A 19,022-nucleotide genomic window follows, 5' to 3' on the forward strand; every position below is an offset into this window, starting at 1 on the left:
TTAGTTCTTCCCTTTCTCCCAGTAAGGAGGGTGGAAGTGATAGATATCTCTACTCTCCTAGGGCGCAGGTTTTCAATAAGTATTTTCTGGATGGATCAATGGAGGTCTCCACATTGCAGCTGGTTCCTCAGATGGCTCTCTGTCCTCCAAGAGGGGCAACATGTGGGACCCTGCCTTGGAAGGATCCAGCAAAACAGGTCCCCTTGTCAATTCTCCTCACCAAAGCTGGTGCCCAGTGGTTGGTCTCCCCCTTGAGGATCTGGGGTTGGGAGTGAGGCTCATTAATTGGAATTTTCCAGAGGAAGGTTAGCATAAGGAACACCTGAGGGGTTTCAGGTGGGGTCTGCCAGGGAGGATAAGGGCAGGTGTTAATGCCACATATTATTTAAGCACCTCAGGAACCAGGCCTGTGGTCCCCTTAGGGAGCTCTGAGGAGCTTCTCCAAGATCCAGGATGCAAAGGAAATCTCTCACAAACAAAAATCCAAAATGGTAGAGGGATTGGACAAGCACATCACATGCCTAGGAAAGGCTTAGAAATATATAGATTTCTTTCTTTCCAGTCAAACCTGGACTTGCTGGCCAGTGATAATAATAACAACAACAGAAACACTAACGCACATATACAATGTTCAGACCAAAAGCTGGGCAGTCATCCCTGGTACTGCCCCCCTCTCCCCAGCACTGCAGCCAAGCCATCACAAGACCTATCTTCTTACCTGAAAATAATCTCAAGTCCACCCATTTCTGACTCTGGTGCCACTATTCTACTTTTACCACCACCATCTCTCACCTTGACTCTCCGATGACCTCCTAACTGGCTTCCATGTTTCCATTCTTGCCAGCTCTGCTGTCTTCTCAGTCACTAGAGTGATCCTTTAAGATCCTAAATCCAGTCATTGATTCTACTGTTGAAACCTTCCAGCTCATTCCTATCAGGCTTGGAAGAAAACCTAGACTCCTCACCATGCAGGATCTGGCTTCAGCTCTCCTTGCTCACAAACCTCAGTTCATACCATTCTCCCCTTTATACTCCACCTTACGGCATCCCTGACCTTCTTTCAGTTCCTCAAATATGCCAAACTCATTACTGCCTCAGGGCCTTTGCACTTACAGAGTCCCCTGCTTGGACTTCTCTCCCCCATGACCTTCACTGGCTGCCTCTATGTCATCATGTACGTGTCTGCCCAGATATCAGATTCAAAGAGAGGTCTTCCTTGACCACTTTGTATAAAAAACTTACCCTCCCCAATTACTTTTTATGTTTTTATCTGGCTTACTTTCTTCACAGCACTTAATACTCTATGGAATTACCTTGTTTTCTGGTTTCCTTGCTTATTGTTTGTCCCCCAAATCAGAACTACTCTTTGCTAGGGCTGGCACAGCTTGGGTGTCATCTAGTTGGGGCTCTGCTGTGCTTTCAGCACCTAGAACAGCGCCCGCCACGGAGCAGTCTGGCCACAGATAGACGTTAAGTATGAATGAATGAATGTACAGATACAAATACAACTTGCAATATCTCATGTTTCAGTTTCAGAAGAAAGCTGTGATCTCTTTTTGAGTGGTGGCCTTGACCCTGCTGCTTCCCTTTTCAAACAGAGATACCAAAGTCCAGAGAAAGAAGTCACCTGTCAGGGCCCACAACAAGCTAGCAATGGCATCCGGGTGAGATCTCAGCTGCTTTGATGTTAGACCGCATTTCACAAAGCATGATTAATGGGCCTTAGAGTCCCTTACGAAAGGTTTGTGATAAAAAATTTTATAGAATAAACATCAGTTATAGGGTTTATTTTTAGTAAGACCTTTAAGTGCATTTAAAATATACCGATTGTCGTTATGTTCTAGTGTTCTCTAATCCTGGCACTTGAACTTTTTACCCAAAGTAGTAGAAATAGGCCCTCATCCAGCTTTTCAGGTGGCTATTGTGAGCTCTTCTATCTTCTCCAAAATATGAGGGAGAAGATACAGATGTACATTCTGTGACCGTGGTACCCAAGCATTCCCTTTGGAATGATCTGAAAATGGCTTTTCCTCTCTTGCTCTGGAATGTGGCTGCCTCCTGTCTTGTCCCTTGCTACTGGAAGCTTGGGGTCATTGTCTGCTTTTTTGATCTAATGTATTTTGATCTAATGTATTTCCAAACTCAAGACCCTTTTAGGAAATCACAGGTTTATCTGATCTCCCCCAGTTCTGAAATTCTGATATAGTGCTACCTTTTCTACTCTTTGGTGGCAAGAATTACTGCTACCCAGAAGATCTTGCCTTCTTCTCCTTCCATCAAACAGGGGAATGTGCAAAGATTTTGTTCTTTTATTGACTTGTGCAAGACAGTATGTGCTTTTCTCCATTCTCCTATTGTAAAATTATAGTATCCATCCAACCACCTCTTCACCAATGTTTGCTTGGCATCTCTATGTGCCAGGCACTGTGTTAGGCACTATGCAAAAAATGGTGGAATAAGATAGATGTTCTCTTCTACACTCAAGAAATTTTCACCTAGTGGAGGAGATGGACATGTATACATTGCATACAGACACACACACAAAAACACAAAATCAAGAAGATGAATAAGAGAAATTAAAATTTATATACCCATTATAAAGAGAACAGGGGATCTCTTTTATAAAGAGTTGTCAAGGAAACCTTGTTGAGGAGAGAATATTTAAGGTGAGGCCTGAAGATAGGAAGGAACCAGCCATGCTGACTGGGAGGACAAGTGCCCCTGGAAGAGAGGCCAGCATGTGGTATGCGCTGTTCTGCCTGGACATGCGCACACATGCGCACAGCAGACACAACCATGCCCTCTGCTAAAAGAAATTCATCTGACGTCCCATTGTCCAGGACCCTTTTCCTATTGGATCAGGCCAGAGGCACCACTCCTCTGAGACTTGTTCATCCTCTGGCCTCTCAGGATGGACCAGGGCTCACCTGTTTCCTGTTGTCACCCTCTCTACCCACAGGTTTATCATGTTGAGCCTGGAGTTTGACTACATGTGCCAGTATGACTATGTTGAGGTCCGTGACGGGGACAGTAGCAACGGCCAGATCATCAAACGTTTCTGTGGCAATGAACGGCCAGCTCCCATCCGGAGCACAGACTCTTCACTCCACATCCTCTTCCATTCAGATGGCTCCAAGAATTTCGATGGCTTCCATGCCATATTTGAGGAGATCACAGGTAAAGGCCATGGAGATAAATGTAGCGTTTTATGGCTGTGTTCCAGACAAACATCTCCTTTCTGAACAGCACCCTCTTCTCTCTGCACAGCCTTATTAAAACCCAGTGTGCTGGGTTCTTGGAAGCAACCTACACTTTGAGAAGGAAGAAATAAATGGCAAGGTATATTTCAGAAATGTTCACCAGAAGCTTAGCTAGTTATTATGGATGCCCTTGTATTGACGCTGGAGCAGGGGAGGCCAGGTAGTTTGTCTGAGGTCACAAAGTAGTCGGCTCTACGGCTCACACTAGGGGGCCTCTCGTAGTTAAGCGCATGGGATTTGGAGCCCTGGTAGATTAAGCTGTATGACCTGGGGTAAGTTCTACTTCTCTGGGCCTCAGTTTCCTAATCGGTGAATAAAGAAAAAGCATAGGTCCTGCTCCATTAAGGAGGTTCTGGGAGATGAAACAGGTGAAGAGCTTAGTATGGTGTCTGGTACATAGGACATACTCAGTAGCTGCCCAATGGCAGGTGTGCCTTGAGCCTCCGTCTGTCATCTGCAAAATAGGCATTAAAAGTGTTTCATTCAGTGGTAAATGCCACTTGCTTTGTGAGTAACTCCAAGCCTGACTTGAACTCCCGCCCTGTTCATATCAGGAAGTAGGATTTGACCAAAATGAGCCAAACACACAATCCTAGGGAAGTACCCTCAGCTCTCACTGTTCTGAGATTGGATCTCACTGTATCCGGCTCTACAAACCAAGCTCAGAAGTTCTGTTTTTTTTTTTTTTTAAATACCTAAGTAGGCATTGTAGTGGCATTTTGATTGCTATGTCTTCTCATGGAAGGTATGACACAGAAGTCTCAGGAAAAGCGGTAGTGGCAGTGGGGTCATCCTTCTCTAGCCTTGTCCTTTCAGCAGGATGGGCAGACAGCCCCCACCTGCCTTTCCCTTAGCTTGTCTCCATGTGAGCTCTCGCCGTTGCTTCTCATCTGTTCTACTGCCTTCCGAGGATGTCCCCTGTGGAGCTGTGCAGGCCTGGGGCTTCTGGAGGCTGTGTCACTGTGGTGTGCTGTGTTGTGGTGTGGCGTGGTGAGCCTGTGGCTGATCCCTGCCCTTGGTAATATATGGCCAGCCAAGACTGGGTAGGGTTACACTTGAGACACGTGTGTGGGTATTTGGGGCAGTCAGCAGGGCTGGCTGTCAGGGGAGCCAGGGAGAAGCAGCAGTGGCTCACCAGCCTATGACCCTGTGACTGAGGGGAGGGTCAGAAGGGTCTCTTTCTGCCCTAAACTGGGCTCCTTAACACTACAGAAGTGTTTGGGAGAGCTTTGGGAAATGCCCGTCTGAATTGTCAGGTAGACAGTACCACTCCCAGTTCCTCAGACACCCTGTCTGTGTGCTTGTGCTCAGGTTTTTCCCTCCGGCTAAGGTCACCTCCTCCACCTTGCACATCAAATCGCAACCCTCAGGGTTTGTATCCCATTTGTTGTCCTCTGCTAAACCTTTTCTCTTATTCCATCAGGTTGTGACTTTGCCCCAGTTTGAGCATCTTATAACACTTTTCCCTTTCCTGACACTAAATAAATTACGCCTCAGGTGATAGTCATTGTATTTTTCTCATCAGAAATCTCTGGTTTGGGAAGCAGGGTGTCCCACTCCGGTGCCTCACACAGGGCGAGCACCCAATACGGGCTTGTGGAACTGGGCCCAGCGGTATATTTCCAGTTGGCAAATGGAGGTAGGGTTAGGGGTTAGCACGCAGACCACTGTTTCCCGAAGTGTTCTCTGTAGGAAATAGTCCTCTGCAAAACGCAGGTTCTGAGATCAGATTAGCTTGGGGAAGGCCAGACATTATGTCATTCTGAGGAATTTGCGGTGCACATTAGGTCGTGAAACATTCTGAGAAGTTCTGCAGTAAAGAAACCTGATTAATTATCATTTAATGCCAGTAGTGCTTCCCCATCATATTTGAACCCACAACCCTTTCTTAATTAAACACATCAACAGCTCGAGGGCCTAATGTTTATAAAATGCATGTTAGGAAATTCTCAAGCTCATTTTCAAAGGTGTCATGAAGATCTTCCAGTTCCTTTCCCCCAGTACCCAGGATACTTTCTTGAAAAAAGATGATCTAAAGCTCCCAGAGGCTGCCTTTCTCCCCTGGAGTCCCTCTGGGAGGGGTAAAGGCGTGCTTCTACTCTAATTATGTGGTGTACTTATTTGTGTTGGCTTTAGGTTTTTCAGACCATAGGAACATACTTCTGGGGCCTTCAAAAATCTCAAACAATATCAGATAAAAACCTGTTTTAGGGATTCTCAAATAATGGCAATATGAATCCAATAAAAGAGATAAAAGTAAAGAAGCAAGTGAAAGACTCTGGTCAGGGCTCTAGGCTTGAGGAGATTGACTCGCTGTACGGTGACACTGAGGGAAATTGCCTTTTCTCTTACAGCATGTTCCTCTTCTCCCTGTTTCCATGATGGCACTTGCCTCCTTGACAAAACTGGATCCTACAAATGTGCCTGCCTGGCAGGCTACACTGGGCAGCACTGTGAAAATCGTGAGTATGCCTCTGGAGTGGGAGTTAAGGTGTCACGTGGGGCTGACGTGGAGAGGGCTCTGGGAACTTGAAGAATGTTGTTTCTTGCTATTTAGGACAGTCTGTCCAGGGTGGCATGTAGTGTGGTTCTCTTGGCTGGGCAGCCTCTGTCCAGGGTGGCATGAGTGGTTCTATTGGCTGGGCAGCCTCTGACTCGGGATATTGGCAACCACCCAGGTCTTCCCATTGACATTTCAAGACCTTACATGCTGCATATTCCCCTCAAAAAGATATGTCTTTGATGGCCTCAAATAGTATTCAGAGCTCAAAAACATGGAAGAAGGGCCAAGAGTAGAAAGCCACTATCATAAAGTCTTGTGTGGCCCTCAGTCTGAACTCCCTGTGCATTGTAAGATCTGAATTTTGGGCTTCTGCCCCAGGGTAGCATTCATAGACTCCAGGATGTTGTTGCATGATCTGAAACCAGTACAATAGAGGAACTCAACACTGTCACCAGAAGTCATTTATCAAGGGTCGCTGATAACCAAGGCTTGTGTGTGACGTGTGTCTTAACAGAAGTTTGAGCCCTAAAACAGGTGTCATGACCTGTAACTATCAGCGTGGAATGAGAAGGGCAGAAGAATGAGAAGATTCAGGATTTGGGGGAAAGTGAAGAACAGATAATAGCCTGAGTAGGGTTCCCCGCCCAGTGGATCCTGAGTGGTGAGTGTGGGTGCAGGTGGTGTATCAGGACATGCTCCCAAAGAAGCTGGCAAGGGAGTGGGGAAGCTAGGCTGGGAAGGGAGGGAAGCCAAGCAAAGGTGTGATTTCAGGCAAGATCCAGCCTCAGTGGAATCTGGCATGTAAATTACTTCTCCGAGTGTGTCCTGGCTTTATAGCAAGGCAGCTGGATTTTTACCACCCCACTGCAACCAGACAGTGACCAAGGGCTGCCCTGGGCCAGTAGGAGAACATTCCTGACTTTCTATGCATGTGGGCCGAGTGGTTCCAGTAGCCCTTGAATCGACAAAGAGATCTCAGGTGCAGGCCATTGGAAGCAAAACAGTATAGACTGGGGGATGGGGAAGGCAAGGAGCCCAAAGTAGTGAAAACGCATCTGAGCACAGATCACCAATAGTGTATGCTACAACTACTTGTAACTAGTGTGCACAGGTACTTTGGGGTCATCCTATGAGGGGCCCTGGTCTGATAGCACTCATTAGAATTTGTACACTTGTCAATATTTACATGAGCTTTCCTTGCTAATAAGGCAGACGGAAGCCACGGTGTCAACAGTGTGTCCTTGAGTGTGAAAGCATCACTTGCTGTGGCTTGGCGCTGCTGACCTGAGCATGGTTTTGCTGGGTGCTTAGAAAAACGTCTTCTGCTTTATGGTTCCTGCCTCCTTTGAACCTGCTATGTTGTGTGCAAGGCAGAGAGGAGAGCTGTAGCTTTCTCTTTGTTTTAAAAATGCACTTATAGAGTGAATCTGGAATCTTGACAATGGCAAATCCCGAGTATTACCCTTTAAATTCAGAGGGAGGAAAAAAAAAAAAAAAGAAGGCTTAATTTCTTGATAAATTAATTACACAATAACTAGAGATTTTAAAAACGAGCTGGAATTGGAGAGAAGTGAAATATTGCTAACTAAGGCATAAAGCTTTAAGAAGCTGGGTCAAATGAGGGCAGGGGTGGGGTGGAGGAAGAGAGAAATTGATCAAAAGTTGTGACTAATATATGTATGAGTTGCTTATGAGCCAAACATTGTTGTTTCAGAATTGTCATTCCATCCAGAAAACAGAACAAAACAAAACAAATACATATAATGAAAAAGAATGTAAAATATGTCATTATGAACTGATTCATAACTTGAGTCACAAACTGTCTTAAATTCACTCTGGTCTCAAAACAGCAGCATAGATGGACTGGAGCATTCCTCTTAGCCACTTTTTAAGATGTCATGTGAAACCAAAATTCCCTCAGTATCTTGTAGTTGTAACTAGGTGAAGGTATTGGTGGTGGATATCTGATACATCATTTGCTGGTAATCATGTGGGGTACCACGCATTTTATTATTTTTTTAGAAGATTTAGATTTGGTTTTCCTTCTAGGAAATTCAGCAGGAGTTCCAACTAACTCAATGAGGGAAGCATCACAAAAATTGGCTGTGGCAGTTTACCTTGTAATTTCTGAACAAACCTTAGTGGTTTCCTAGAGTTACATTAGCTAGAAAAACATAAAGAGGGAAAAAAAAAGATTTGCTTCATTGTTTTCCTCATGAGTATACTACTGAACTGGAAAAATATCCCTGGAGGAAACTGCTTCAAAATGAACAAGAAACTCAAGCATTCTGGGATAATCTAAACTTTGAAATGCCCAAATTGGACTAGGCATTTGTTTTACAAAATAGCTTTAAAAGCACCAAATCAAATATTAATGAGAATCCCATCTTTTATTTATGTAGGACCAAATCTGATAGGGGGAGACCACTTCATAGATGCTACTTTAATGGTCTGCCCTCCTGAAGTCTTTGTGAGAAGGTGGATGTTCCTTTTAGCAGATAAAGGATTTGAAGCAGAGAGCGCAAGGCAGTGGTCCCCAGCAACTTCAAAACTCCAGGCTAGAATTCCACGTTTCCCATTTAGTTCACAGTTTCCCAGGCACGGTTCTCACCAGATGAACAATAGATAAGCTCTGGTCATGTCATCGCGTCCCATTATCTAGTCGCCTCAAAGGACTTTCCTTCCCAGGTAAGCTCTGCCTGTTGCTCTTTTTCAAAGAGAATCCTGATTCACTGTCTCTTGATATAAGCTGTTGTCATCCTTTTCTCTGTATATATTTAAGGATGTGAGTGGGACTAGAATAGAAATAGATTTTCTCCCTACTTACTAAAGAAATATATACTTGTAAAAATAATCAAATAGCCCAGCAGCATATAAAATAGAAAGAGAACATTATTTTCCCTGACCCATCCTCTGTCCCGGTGGAACCACTGTTAATGTGGTCCTTCTAGACCTTTTTCTGTGATGTGGGAACCTAAGTTGTTGATAAATTAATATTTTAAACCAGTGATCCTCAGTCGGAGGTGGTTTCGGCCCCCATTCCCATCCTCAGGGGCCTTTGGCAACATCTAGAAACACTATTAATTGTCATAATTGCAGGGGGAAGGCCACAGATGCTGCTAAATATCCTGCAGTGCACCAGGCCAACCCAGACCAGGGAGTTATCTGGCCCAAGTGTCAATCGGCCAAAGTTAAAAAACCTGTTTCAAACAAAAAAGAGATTGAGGGATATATGCAATTTTTCAACTTATTGTTTTCATTGCCTGTATCATGGACACTTTTTCCAGGCCAGTCCATGTTGACCTACCTCATTAAAACAAGTAATTTTCTGAGTATTCCCTTGTAGGGATGTATATACCATCATTTATTCATCTAATCCCTTCAGATGGACTTGATACCATACTTAATTAATTGTTATAAGGAAAGCAGCTATGAATATCCTACACTAATTTCTTGGTTCATACGTAGAGGTATTTTTGTAAGAGAAATCCCTAGATGTTGAACTGTTAGCTCAAAGGGGACACAGATTTAAACTTTTGAGAGGTATTGCCGAAATGGTCCCTAAAAGGTTTCACCAGTTTACAAGACGAGGTCTTATAAATATCAGTCCTCAAAATAAGAATTAGAACTCACAGGGACGCCCGGGGGGCTCAGGGGTTGAGTGTCTGCCTTTGGCTCAGGGCGTGATCCTAGGGTCCTGGCTGGGATCGAGTCCTACATTGGGCTCCCTGTGGGGAGCCTGCTTGTCCCTCTGCCTGTGTCTCTGCCTCTTTCTGTGTGTGTTTCTAATGAATGAATGAATGAATAAAAAAAAAAAATAAATAAAAATAAATAAATAATAAATAAATAAATAAATAATAGAATAAAGAATTAGAACTCACATTTGAGAGACTAAGGTCTGTTCTTGTCTAGTTGAAAATGAATTTCTTTCCTTTTTTTAAAAAATATTTTATTTATTTATTTAAGAGAGATAGGGAGAAAGAAGGAGAGAGAGCAGAAGCAGGGGGAACAGTAGAAGAGGGAGAAGCAGGGAGCCCGATGCAGGTCTCGATCCCAGGACCCCAGGATCATGACCTGAGCCGAAGGCGTACGCTTCACCCACTGAGACATCCAGGTGCCCCGAAAATGGATTTATTTTTGGAGGAAGATGAATGGGTGTGAGGGAAGGCCTCGCGCCCAGACTTCAGGGTAGTAGCAGAGAAAGAGGAAGAAAGAGTGGGTGCAGGTTGGGCTCGTTCAGTGGTCCAGAGGCTGTGAGAGCCCCGGTGCCCTGCACGGCCCTGCTGCCCCAGGTCTGCTTCCCAATGAGGAGCTGTGGCCCCTGCTCCCAGGTCACCTCCTCCGGGAGCAAACCCCGGGGAGCGGCCCCCTCCTTGACTCTGGGGCCACGCTAGCTTCCTGCCAGCACCCTCAATGACCCCAACCTCTCTGGGTGTAAGGAAACAGGGTCCCCCCGACCCCCTTTCTTCCCTGTGAAGTTTCCTGTTTCTTTGTATGAAGCACAAGGACAAACATCAGTTCTTGCGTCAATGGTGGGAATCCTGTTTGGTGGAAATGGAGAGCGAGGGACTCAGCGCTCCGTTCCAGTTTCCATGTCGCCTTTGTTCCTCTGGCCCCATTGCCGATGCCAGGCTCTCCCCCGCATCCTAATGAAGGGCCGGAGACGGGCTTAGTCGCGGGGCACAATGCTCACACTGCAGGCCCCGACGCGCTTTAAACAAAACAAGTCGGCTTCCACCAATTAGAGAACACTGGGGAACCCGGATTCGTGTGGGGTTTGGAGCGTCGGGAGCTTTCCCACTTGCCTGGCCCAAGGACTGGGAAGAAAGAGCCCCAGATGAGAGGCACACTTTATGCTCTAGCTTCAAAGGGGCAATCGTGTATCTCATCAGAATAAGTGATGAGGAACATTGGGGTTTTCATGGAAACGGTGACACTGATGCAGCGGGAATGTGCCGGGGCCACCCCCAGGGCATGGTCACCCCTGGGCTGTGGTGGGAGGCATGCACATTGCCCTGAGGTCTCTCAGGGGAGGCATTGTAAACACGGAGTTGGTTCCTGGCTTTACGCTGTTCCAAGGGCTGGTCTTAGCCTTAATTGATGGAAGACAGGGGCACCTTTGTCCGTAGTGAGATGGTACATCCCGGGGTGAAGAGCTTGGGCTCCGTGGGCAGAAAGACCTCGATTTGACTCTTAGCCTGCCACCTACCAGCCGGATGATCTTGAACCGCTTGTTTAACGCCAAGGAGCCTCAGTTTCCCCATTTATAAAGTTCAGAAAGATAATATCACGTATTTCTCAGAGTGTTTGTGGGGATGGAATGAAATAATTTACAGAAGGCACTGAATTGAGTCATAGGAACTGTTATTGTTTAAAAAAATTTTTTTGGAAGATTTTATTTATTTGAGAGAAAGACAGCAAGAAAGCAAGAGAAAAGAGCATGAATAGGGTAAGGGGCAGAGGGAGAAGCAGACTCCCCATTGAGCAGGGAGCCCGATGCAGGACTCGATCCCAGGACTCCGGGATCATGACCTGAGTTGAAGGTAGATGGTTAATTGACAGCCACCCAAGTGCCCCTGTGGATATTTTTTGTTTTGTTTTTGGGGTTTTGTTTTGAGTATAGTTGACACACAATGTCATGTTAGTTTAAGGTGTACGACACAGTGATTCCCTTTCTCTATAGGCTGTGCCAGGCTCACCACCACTGGCCACCATCTGCCACCGTACAACGCTTTATGGTAGCATTGACTATATTCCCTATGCTGTGCCTTTTATCCCTTTGACTTATCCATTCCATCACTGGAAACCTGCATTTCCCAGGCCACCATCCCCTACCCCCTTCCTTCTGGCAACCATTGATTGCTTCTTTGTAGTTCTACATCTGATTCTGTTTTTTGTTTATTCGCTTGTTTTGTTTTTTAGATTCCACATATGAGTGAAATCATATGGCATTTGTCTTTCTCAATCTTATTTCACTTCGCGTAATACCCTCTTTTGTATCCCCCATCCCACTCCCCATTATGGCCATTTAAACGTTTGGCAGAAAGTAGGGGATTTTCCAGATAAGGGATTAGAGGAACAGCACCATTGTCTACAAACTAGATGATTATGACACACCTTTCTTGGGGTTGCAGTGTTTAGGAAAATTCTCCCCTCGACTTTCTAAGCCTCTTCTGTGAACTGCTTTTTCCAAATCGTTGCTGGATACTAAGTATTGCCACCACTGCACTTGCGTACAGCCAAGAAGGATCTGGTTTGAATAGGGCAAGTAGACACTGCCAATGTCATTGTCACAGAGGCATCCTAGATCCCAGGAGAAGACACCCACATTGGGCGTGGTGGATGGGGAGCCCTTGTAAGCAGGGCATCCCCAGGAGGAGGCTGTGAGAAATGATGAATGGAGTTATGCCTCCCTTTTTCTCACATGGTTTTTCAGAAGTCACTCATTTCACATGAGGTGGACTCGTACTTGGCTTGAGATGGCATGAGAGGTAGAGGGACAATTCCATGGAAGAGTCTTGGGGAATCCATGGTTGTTACCCACAAGTACTTGAGAGCCCAGAGCCTTCAGAAATTGGAAGGACCCCAAAAGACCAAGTTAGTGGGCCTCTAACTTCTGATACATCCCCTTACACCTGAGCCTCCCTAACATGGAAATGAGTCTCTGATGTCCTTCTTGGTGTATTTTAGAGGGATGCCATCCCATTTAGATTATAAGATTGGAAAAGCAAAAGCTATTACCGAACACGGCAGAAGCTCCTTATATGTAGTTATCAAGGTGTTTGTTTTATAATTCAGGGGAGAAGGTTCCTTTTCATGTGGATCATTCCTTGTTGGGTGGACCTGAGTCTACGTGGATGAAGTAACATTTCAGCATTAGCCCTGATGGGCTCCATGGGCATCTGGCCTCTTAACCGAAGCATTGCTATACCCCATTCAGGGTAAGGTGCTTGGTGGTTGGCATAGAAGGGGTGCATTTTTCAAGTCAGGAATCCTTTTCATTCTGGAATGCATTCCAGCAGATAACAAGAGGATGGGTGAGGCCACACGGTCAACTTTCCAGCCTGATTACGTCCAAGAGCTCGGGATGGAGCACCCATCAGAGAGGGCCAGACCCACCATCGTTTTATTGAGAATTTGCTTCCACTTGCCTGCCCCTGACAGGGCCCTCTTGGCTTTTGCTTTGGCAGATGAGGTCACTGAGGCAAGAATTTAATGCAAGAGGCAGATTTAATTTTGGTTCTGGGTTAAGAGGTAATCCATTAGAGCGAGGATGGGCTGTAGCCATCAAGGGAAGAGGCTAAAGGATGCAAAGAGTGGAAGAATGTGAGAGAAAAGCAGAATTAACTTGTGGTGGGAACAAACATCCCTGCCTTCATGGACTCTGAGACTGACACCAGCCCCTTGGCAGAAGCTAGGTCCCCCACTTTTCTCTAAAGGCTCCTGCCTTGTGGTACATTCACTATGTGTCCCTCACCTTGCCTCTGAAGACGAAAGCTTCCCTTCTGCAAAATATAAGACTTTCTCACTGGCATCTAAGTATAGAAAAAACAACAGTACTTGCTAGCTCTGTTCTCAGTATAGGCCAGGCTGTGTGCTTTATGTGACATTGGCTCACTTCATTGTCTCCACGCCGCCACGGGGCAGGTACTGTTATCTCCGCCACTTTACAGATTCATCTAGCCAAACATTTTTGAGTGTCTGGTAGGTACAAGGCACTGGGGAAATAAGACAGGGCTATACAGTTTATTTTTTTCCTTCTATTTGGCATAACCATAGAACAATTCCAATCCTAGCCTTTGTCAAGTGTAGAGGAGAACGTCACATGCCACACAGTTCCCGGCCACAGCTTCCTGTAGGAAGTCCTGTAGTGATGGCGATGGTGGTGATAGATGAGCATTACTAAGTGGGCAAAGTCTCTTAGGACTCAGATGTGCTCAGCAGCTCACTGTCTTCATCCCCAAGGCTAAATAGTACAGAATTGCCTTGTTCGGGCCATTTCCATGTTGAGTATTTCTTTTATTTTGAAAAGTTGACTATAAACACTGCTGGGGGACATTTTCTCCAGTAGTTTAGCATTATTATCCACCTCCCACCTCATCCTCAGCAGCTGACTCAGAAACCTGAGATGTGGGGAAGCCTTGAGATGCCTGTCACCCAGTAGGTCCACTAGGTGGAGGGCAGCTAAGTTTCTACCAGTTACTTAGGTCACTCATTTATTCCACCAAATGAGGATGTGTCCGGTTGATTTTGAACAAAAGTAAAACGACCAGTACTTTCTGAACATTTTTCAAAGTTGACCTGTCTCTTAGACACAGGCAATGTCAGCTGTCTAAGTAAGTAGGCCATCCAAACACCGGAAAAGTGGTATCCGAAAGACACAGTGTACCAGGGGCCAAGGACAATACTGATTAAGATCAAGTAGCTAATTGTAAGCCTCAGCTTCCAAATTGCTGCCGGATGAATAAATAGCAGTGTGTGCCATCCAAGCATAATTTCGCATGGATACTGTCTCATTCACACCCGCAGAAGGCTGGAAAACATCAGGGGGACAGAATTCTATTGGCTGGAAAGAGATAAAAAGGGTTTGTAGTGGGGATTCCAGTTGGTGTCATTAAGCCTGGTTGGGGAAGACCTTTGTGGAGGTAAAAGATAATTGGTTTGGCCCAAAGAACTGCACTCAAATATAAGCCGAACAGGGGAAGTGAAGAAGAGATGAGGGCCCATCCAGTGGTTGTCTCTGGGTGCTGCTTTCATGTTCATTCAGGTTTCCAGAATGAACAAAGCCCCAATAGGCAAGTTAATGCCTTTTCTAAACAGAACAGAATTTCTGTCAGGAACTGTTTCCTTGATTTTGGTGACAAGTGAGAATGACTGGATACCAAGAGTATGCTAAGAATTGAGACCAACACACCCTCCATCACCCAGCCCCCAGCACCAGCGAGGTAATGGGGTCATGGATTGTGTTGACTTTGGATCTGTTTTCTTTGCTGTAATTCTCAGTTAATCTTACAGCACTGGAATTCAGCTCTTAATAAAGACACCAAATAGTAGCCCGGTTTAGTTTCTTTTTCCTCAGGTGGCCATCTGGCTACCATAAATATTTCATTCGCATGCATTTCGGGAAGAGAAGTGTATGCTTTCGATGTGCAGTTTTGTAAAGGACACCAAACCATTTCTGAAAGCAAGTGGGGTATAAATAATTGTATTCATGAGGAATCAAAATAAGAAGCAGGGCAAGAATGAGTGAAAGAGAACGTTAGTGGGGACGAGAGAGTTCAGTGGAGCTTCGGCGTTGGCGTCCGGCGAAGTGATCGGCCTCGACTGTCTCTGATTCTGAGTTTTCTGGCAGCAAAGGCAAACAGAGAAATGCCTTAGATGGTACGGCTCTAATTGTAGAAGAAGTGAAAGTGAAGACAGGTTCCCTTGGAGACGCAAATATTACCTGTTTTATTGCAACCCTTACTCCTTTTTTTTCTCCTTAAGATGGGTGCTGGGGAAATGTCTCTCACTTCTGTCTTGTAAATATCAAATTTGATCTATTTTTATACCAAGTATTTCTAAAAACTAGATCTTTCCACCTCCGCCGGGGATAAAAGGTAGCTAGGCTTTATGATGCTTCCCTGGTTACTGTGTATGCTGACCCACTGGCTTCCAACCCCACCCGCCTGCAACTCCATGCGGGGGTTTTCCTGGGCCCCCAAAGCCCACTGGCTCATCCAGTGAGCAGACTGGAGGTGCTGAGGCATTCGCGTGAATCGCATCATCCTTCAACAAGTGACTGATTGCATTTGGTAGATAATAGCTCATACCCCTTGCTCCCCGGGCAGGATAAATTGGAGGCAGGTTCTGCACTGTCAGAGTTTCCCAATGGCATTGAACCTTGTTGCCCCTAGGGGTAACTTTCTTAAGACCGTGAAGTTCCCTGTTTCACTTCCCCCACACTGCTATTGGTCCTTCCTGGGGCTGCTCGAATCTCTGTCTCACAGCCTGCTTCTGGGGGGAACTCAGCCTGAGGTACCTAATGAAAATATTTCATTGAGAGGCCAACTTAATAGGGGGCTGGAGTTCAGGTCAGCTAGATCAGCATTTGGTTATTTCTTTAAAATACTAGGTAAGCGTTTGATAATGCTGAGTAACGAATTTCAGGATTGCATTGTCTGAAGGATGCTCAAAATATGGTTGTTTTGTTGATTTTAAAAGATCTAGTGTTAACCCCAAGAATTGATCTCTCTCTATTTCTCTCATAAGCGCGCGCTCTCTCGCTCTCTCTCTTTCACATACACACACACATGACACAAACACACACACAAGTGTGTGTGCATAAGAACCAGCTCAGCTCTTTATTGGGTGGGATGATGGAAGTGACTGGAGACTCACTCCAGTGGTGTTTGTGGAGAGAGCCTATAATATTTCCCAAAAGGCTTGGAATCTTCTGAAGGATTTGAGCAAGCTCTGCCGCCTAGCATTTTTCACATGGAAGTTAGAAAGTGAGTGGTCCCAACCTAAGGAAATATCACCAGGTTTTCACTAATTGTCTCACCTTTCTTAATTGTGCCCTTGATCGGCTAGCCATATGGCATTAACTTTAACATGTGCCCTGGTTAAAGTACCCCAGAGAGAACACTAATGTGACAAAACATCCCAACAAATCCCCACTAGTTATTCTTAGCAGAAGTATCTAGATTAGTACCTAGTTCCATTTCACTAGGTTCCCCCCTCCAGATGAGCACGTATCCTCTCATCTACCACCGCTGGGAGGTATCGACCCAGTTCAATCAGCTGTGCCTGATGAGGTCTTTGTTGCATCTCAGGTCACAGTCGGCTGCTGGGGTTGGCTAGTGTGTGCTGAGACCCCACTCCCCATTCACATTCATTCAAGGCTCCCATGACTACCTTTGCTCTTATTCCTTGATTAGGGTCCTAGGTTCTCATGTAATTTTAGAAACAAAGTTAAGAAAAGGCACTCGTCACTTAGGATGAATTAGTGCTAATAAAAAAAAATACATAACAATATGTATAGTGTATACATACACTCCTCTGAATATTTTGTTTGGTAAAAATCTGACCTGGGGTGTAGGTACTTGGAAGGAAGTCCCCAAACCATTTTTCTTTAGAAAAGTGCTTTAGCAAGGCTGCAGAGAGCCTTGAGGTATCTCAAGGACTTTAGTACAATAAGCCTTAACTGATATCGCTTCTATTTCTGGGTTTAAATAAAAACATTGCTGTTAAAGATGCAGGAAAACATCCTCCAGTGCCTTATTCTGCTGGGCACAGAGGAAACAGTCATTCAGTATATGGTGCAAGAAAATCAGTCCATGTTGGGATGCCAGGGTAGGTCAGCGGTTGAGCATCTCCCTTCAGCTCAGGGCATAATCCTGGGGTCCTGGGATCGAGTCCCACATCGGGATCCCCACAGAGAGCCTGCTTCTCCCTCTGCTTGTGCCTCTGCCTCTCTCTGTCTGTGTCTCTTATGAATAAATAACTAAAATCTTAGAAAAAAAAAAGAAAGAAAATCAGGCCATGAAATCCATAGTGCACAGCACTCCCCTAGTCTTTCTCTACAGAGAGGCATTCTGGACTTCCAAAAGGCAAAGCAGTGATTAGATTCCCTACCTCCTAGGGGCTTTTTATAGATCTTGTCTTTGAATTTGAACTTACTCCTTTGAGACCAAAGCAAAAGGAAAAGACAGATATTCATGGGTGTTTGGTGTATCATATTGAAATTCTACATTTATTCATAAAAAATATTTTTATGAGCAAGGATGTACTGGTAGATAGTAATGTGATGGAAGAAGAGGTCTGTTTTCTTGCCATACCTGGGATATGCCCCCTCCCGAGTTTTGTGATTATTAAGGGGATGGAGAGGTGGGTCCACTTCCTAAGTTAGGGATGAGGGGTGTGGACTTCCTTTTGTCAATATTCAATATTATTGACTGACCAGAGGACATAAAAAAAGTGTTATTTGTGTGCACTGAAGAACCACTTGTCCTAAAAATGTCTCCACATTATCTTGACATGCTCTTTGATGTCTCCATCGTCATGTCCATTTCTTATAGACCTGCCGGACCTGGTCACCTCAGCTACCTTCTATCCAGTATGACTCTTAGTGTACCAATCAGGGGAGAGAGAGATATGACTTTATTTGCTTTAAGTCAGCTTAAATCCAAGTCTAAAAGACCCATAATTCAGACTTGTGAGAAGTTCAGTCTGTCATTGTTTGGGCCTCCTCCTGCTCCTTTGGGTTGTAACATGGTTGTTGGCTTTACACAGACAGCACCAAATCCTCACATGGTGGATTTAGCTTGGAGAAGCCCATTGTCTCAGAGCACCTGATCCTTTAAGGTAAAATAGCTCTTCTGGTGTGAGGCTGACCTGCAATCAGAGGATCTATGGAGGCCCGTCTGATGAGATCCGGCCTCTCTAGATGCCCCATCAGTCATCCTCCCCAAAATCTCCCAGGAGCTGAAAGGCATACAGAGCTTCATGCCCAGGGCTGAGATGACCACCCCTCTGGTGTCTTGTAACCTCCCAGGATTGTCTCCTGGGACATGAGGGGCCCTGAGTCCCAGGGCTAAGAAAATAGAGCTGTCCTTGGTTAGTTTCCCCCTCAAAGCAGTCATTGGGCCAAGCATTTGGGCCCAAATAATTTATTAAAGGAGGCACTCCCAAGATCAACCAGTAAGAGAGTTGGAGAAGCAAGATGGGAAAGAGGAGGAAAACAAGCAAGGGTGATTTCCACTGAACTCCCAGACTCAGCCGGACCCTGTAGTGTGCTAGGAAGTGTACATGATGCCTTGAGGAATAGGAGTTGAGCTTTTGTATTTACACACCTCGTAGCCATTGTCTATAAGCAACTTTGGGGTTGGCACAAGGGGACAAGTATCTTCATGTGGGCAAGATGGTGCCCATGTCCCAGGGCAGTCTTCTGAAGGTGGAAGGTGGCAACCCTTGGCAGTAAAGCACACATGTAGAAGTTGGGCTGGTCAAAGGATATGAGGGGACCTGGGTGGGGTACCAGTAGCATTCACTGCAAGAGCTATCTCAAAGCCATCATAGGTGCTTTGGTAAGGAGGCATCACGGTGAACAACTCAGACTGTTGCCTTGAGAATAAAGAAGATGAGGCTAGAGAGTCTTTCTTTAAATGTTTATCTGAAACAGAAATGCACCCCAAGTACTGTTTTTGTTCATGAAACGGCATGTCAGGGCATGCTAAACTTAATGTGTTCATGCCCCCCGGCTGGGTTCCAAAAGTAAC

The 19,022-nt window shown here is 45.3% G+C and overlaps 1 protein-coding gene across 1 annotated transcript in view; it reads left to right on the forward strand.

Moving 5' to 3' along the window:
• The window catches only part of PAMR1 (peptidase domain containing associated with muscle regeneration 1), a 72,565-nt gene that overhangs the window by 39,491 nt on the left and 14,052 nt on the right, over positions 1–19,022 (forward strand). Inside the window, exons 5-6 of the mRNA XM_041723046.1 lie at positions 2,960–3,177; positions 5,615–5,722. Of these exons, the coding sequence (XP_041578980.1) occupies positions 2,960–3,177; positions 5,615–5,722 (326 nt within the window). The remainder of the gene's footprint in view (positions 1–2,959; positions 3,178–5,614; positions 5,723–19,022) is intronic.

The sequence above is a fragment of the Vulpes lagopus genome, chromosome 11 (assembly GCF_018345385.1).
Source record: "Vulpes lagopus strain Blue_001 chromosome 11, ASM1834538v1, whole genome shotgun sequence".
Taxonomy (NCBI): domain Eukaryota; kingdom Metazoa; phylum Chordata; class Mammalia; order Carnivora; family Canidae; genus Vulpes; species Vulpes lagopus.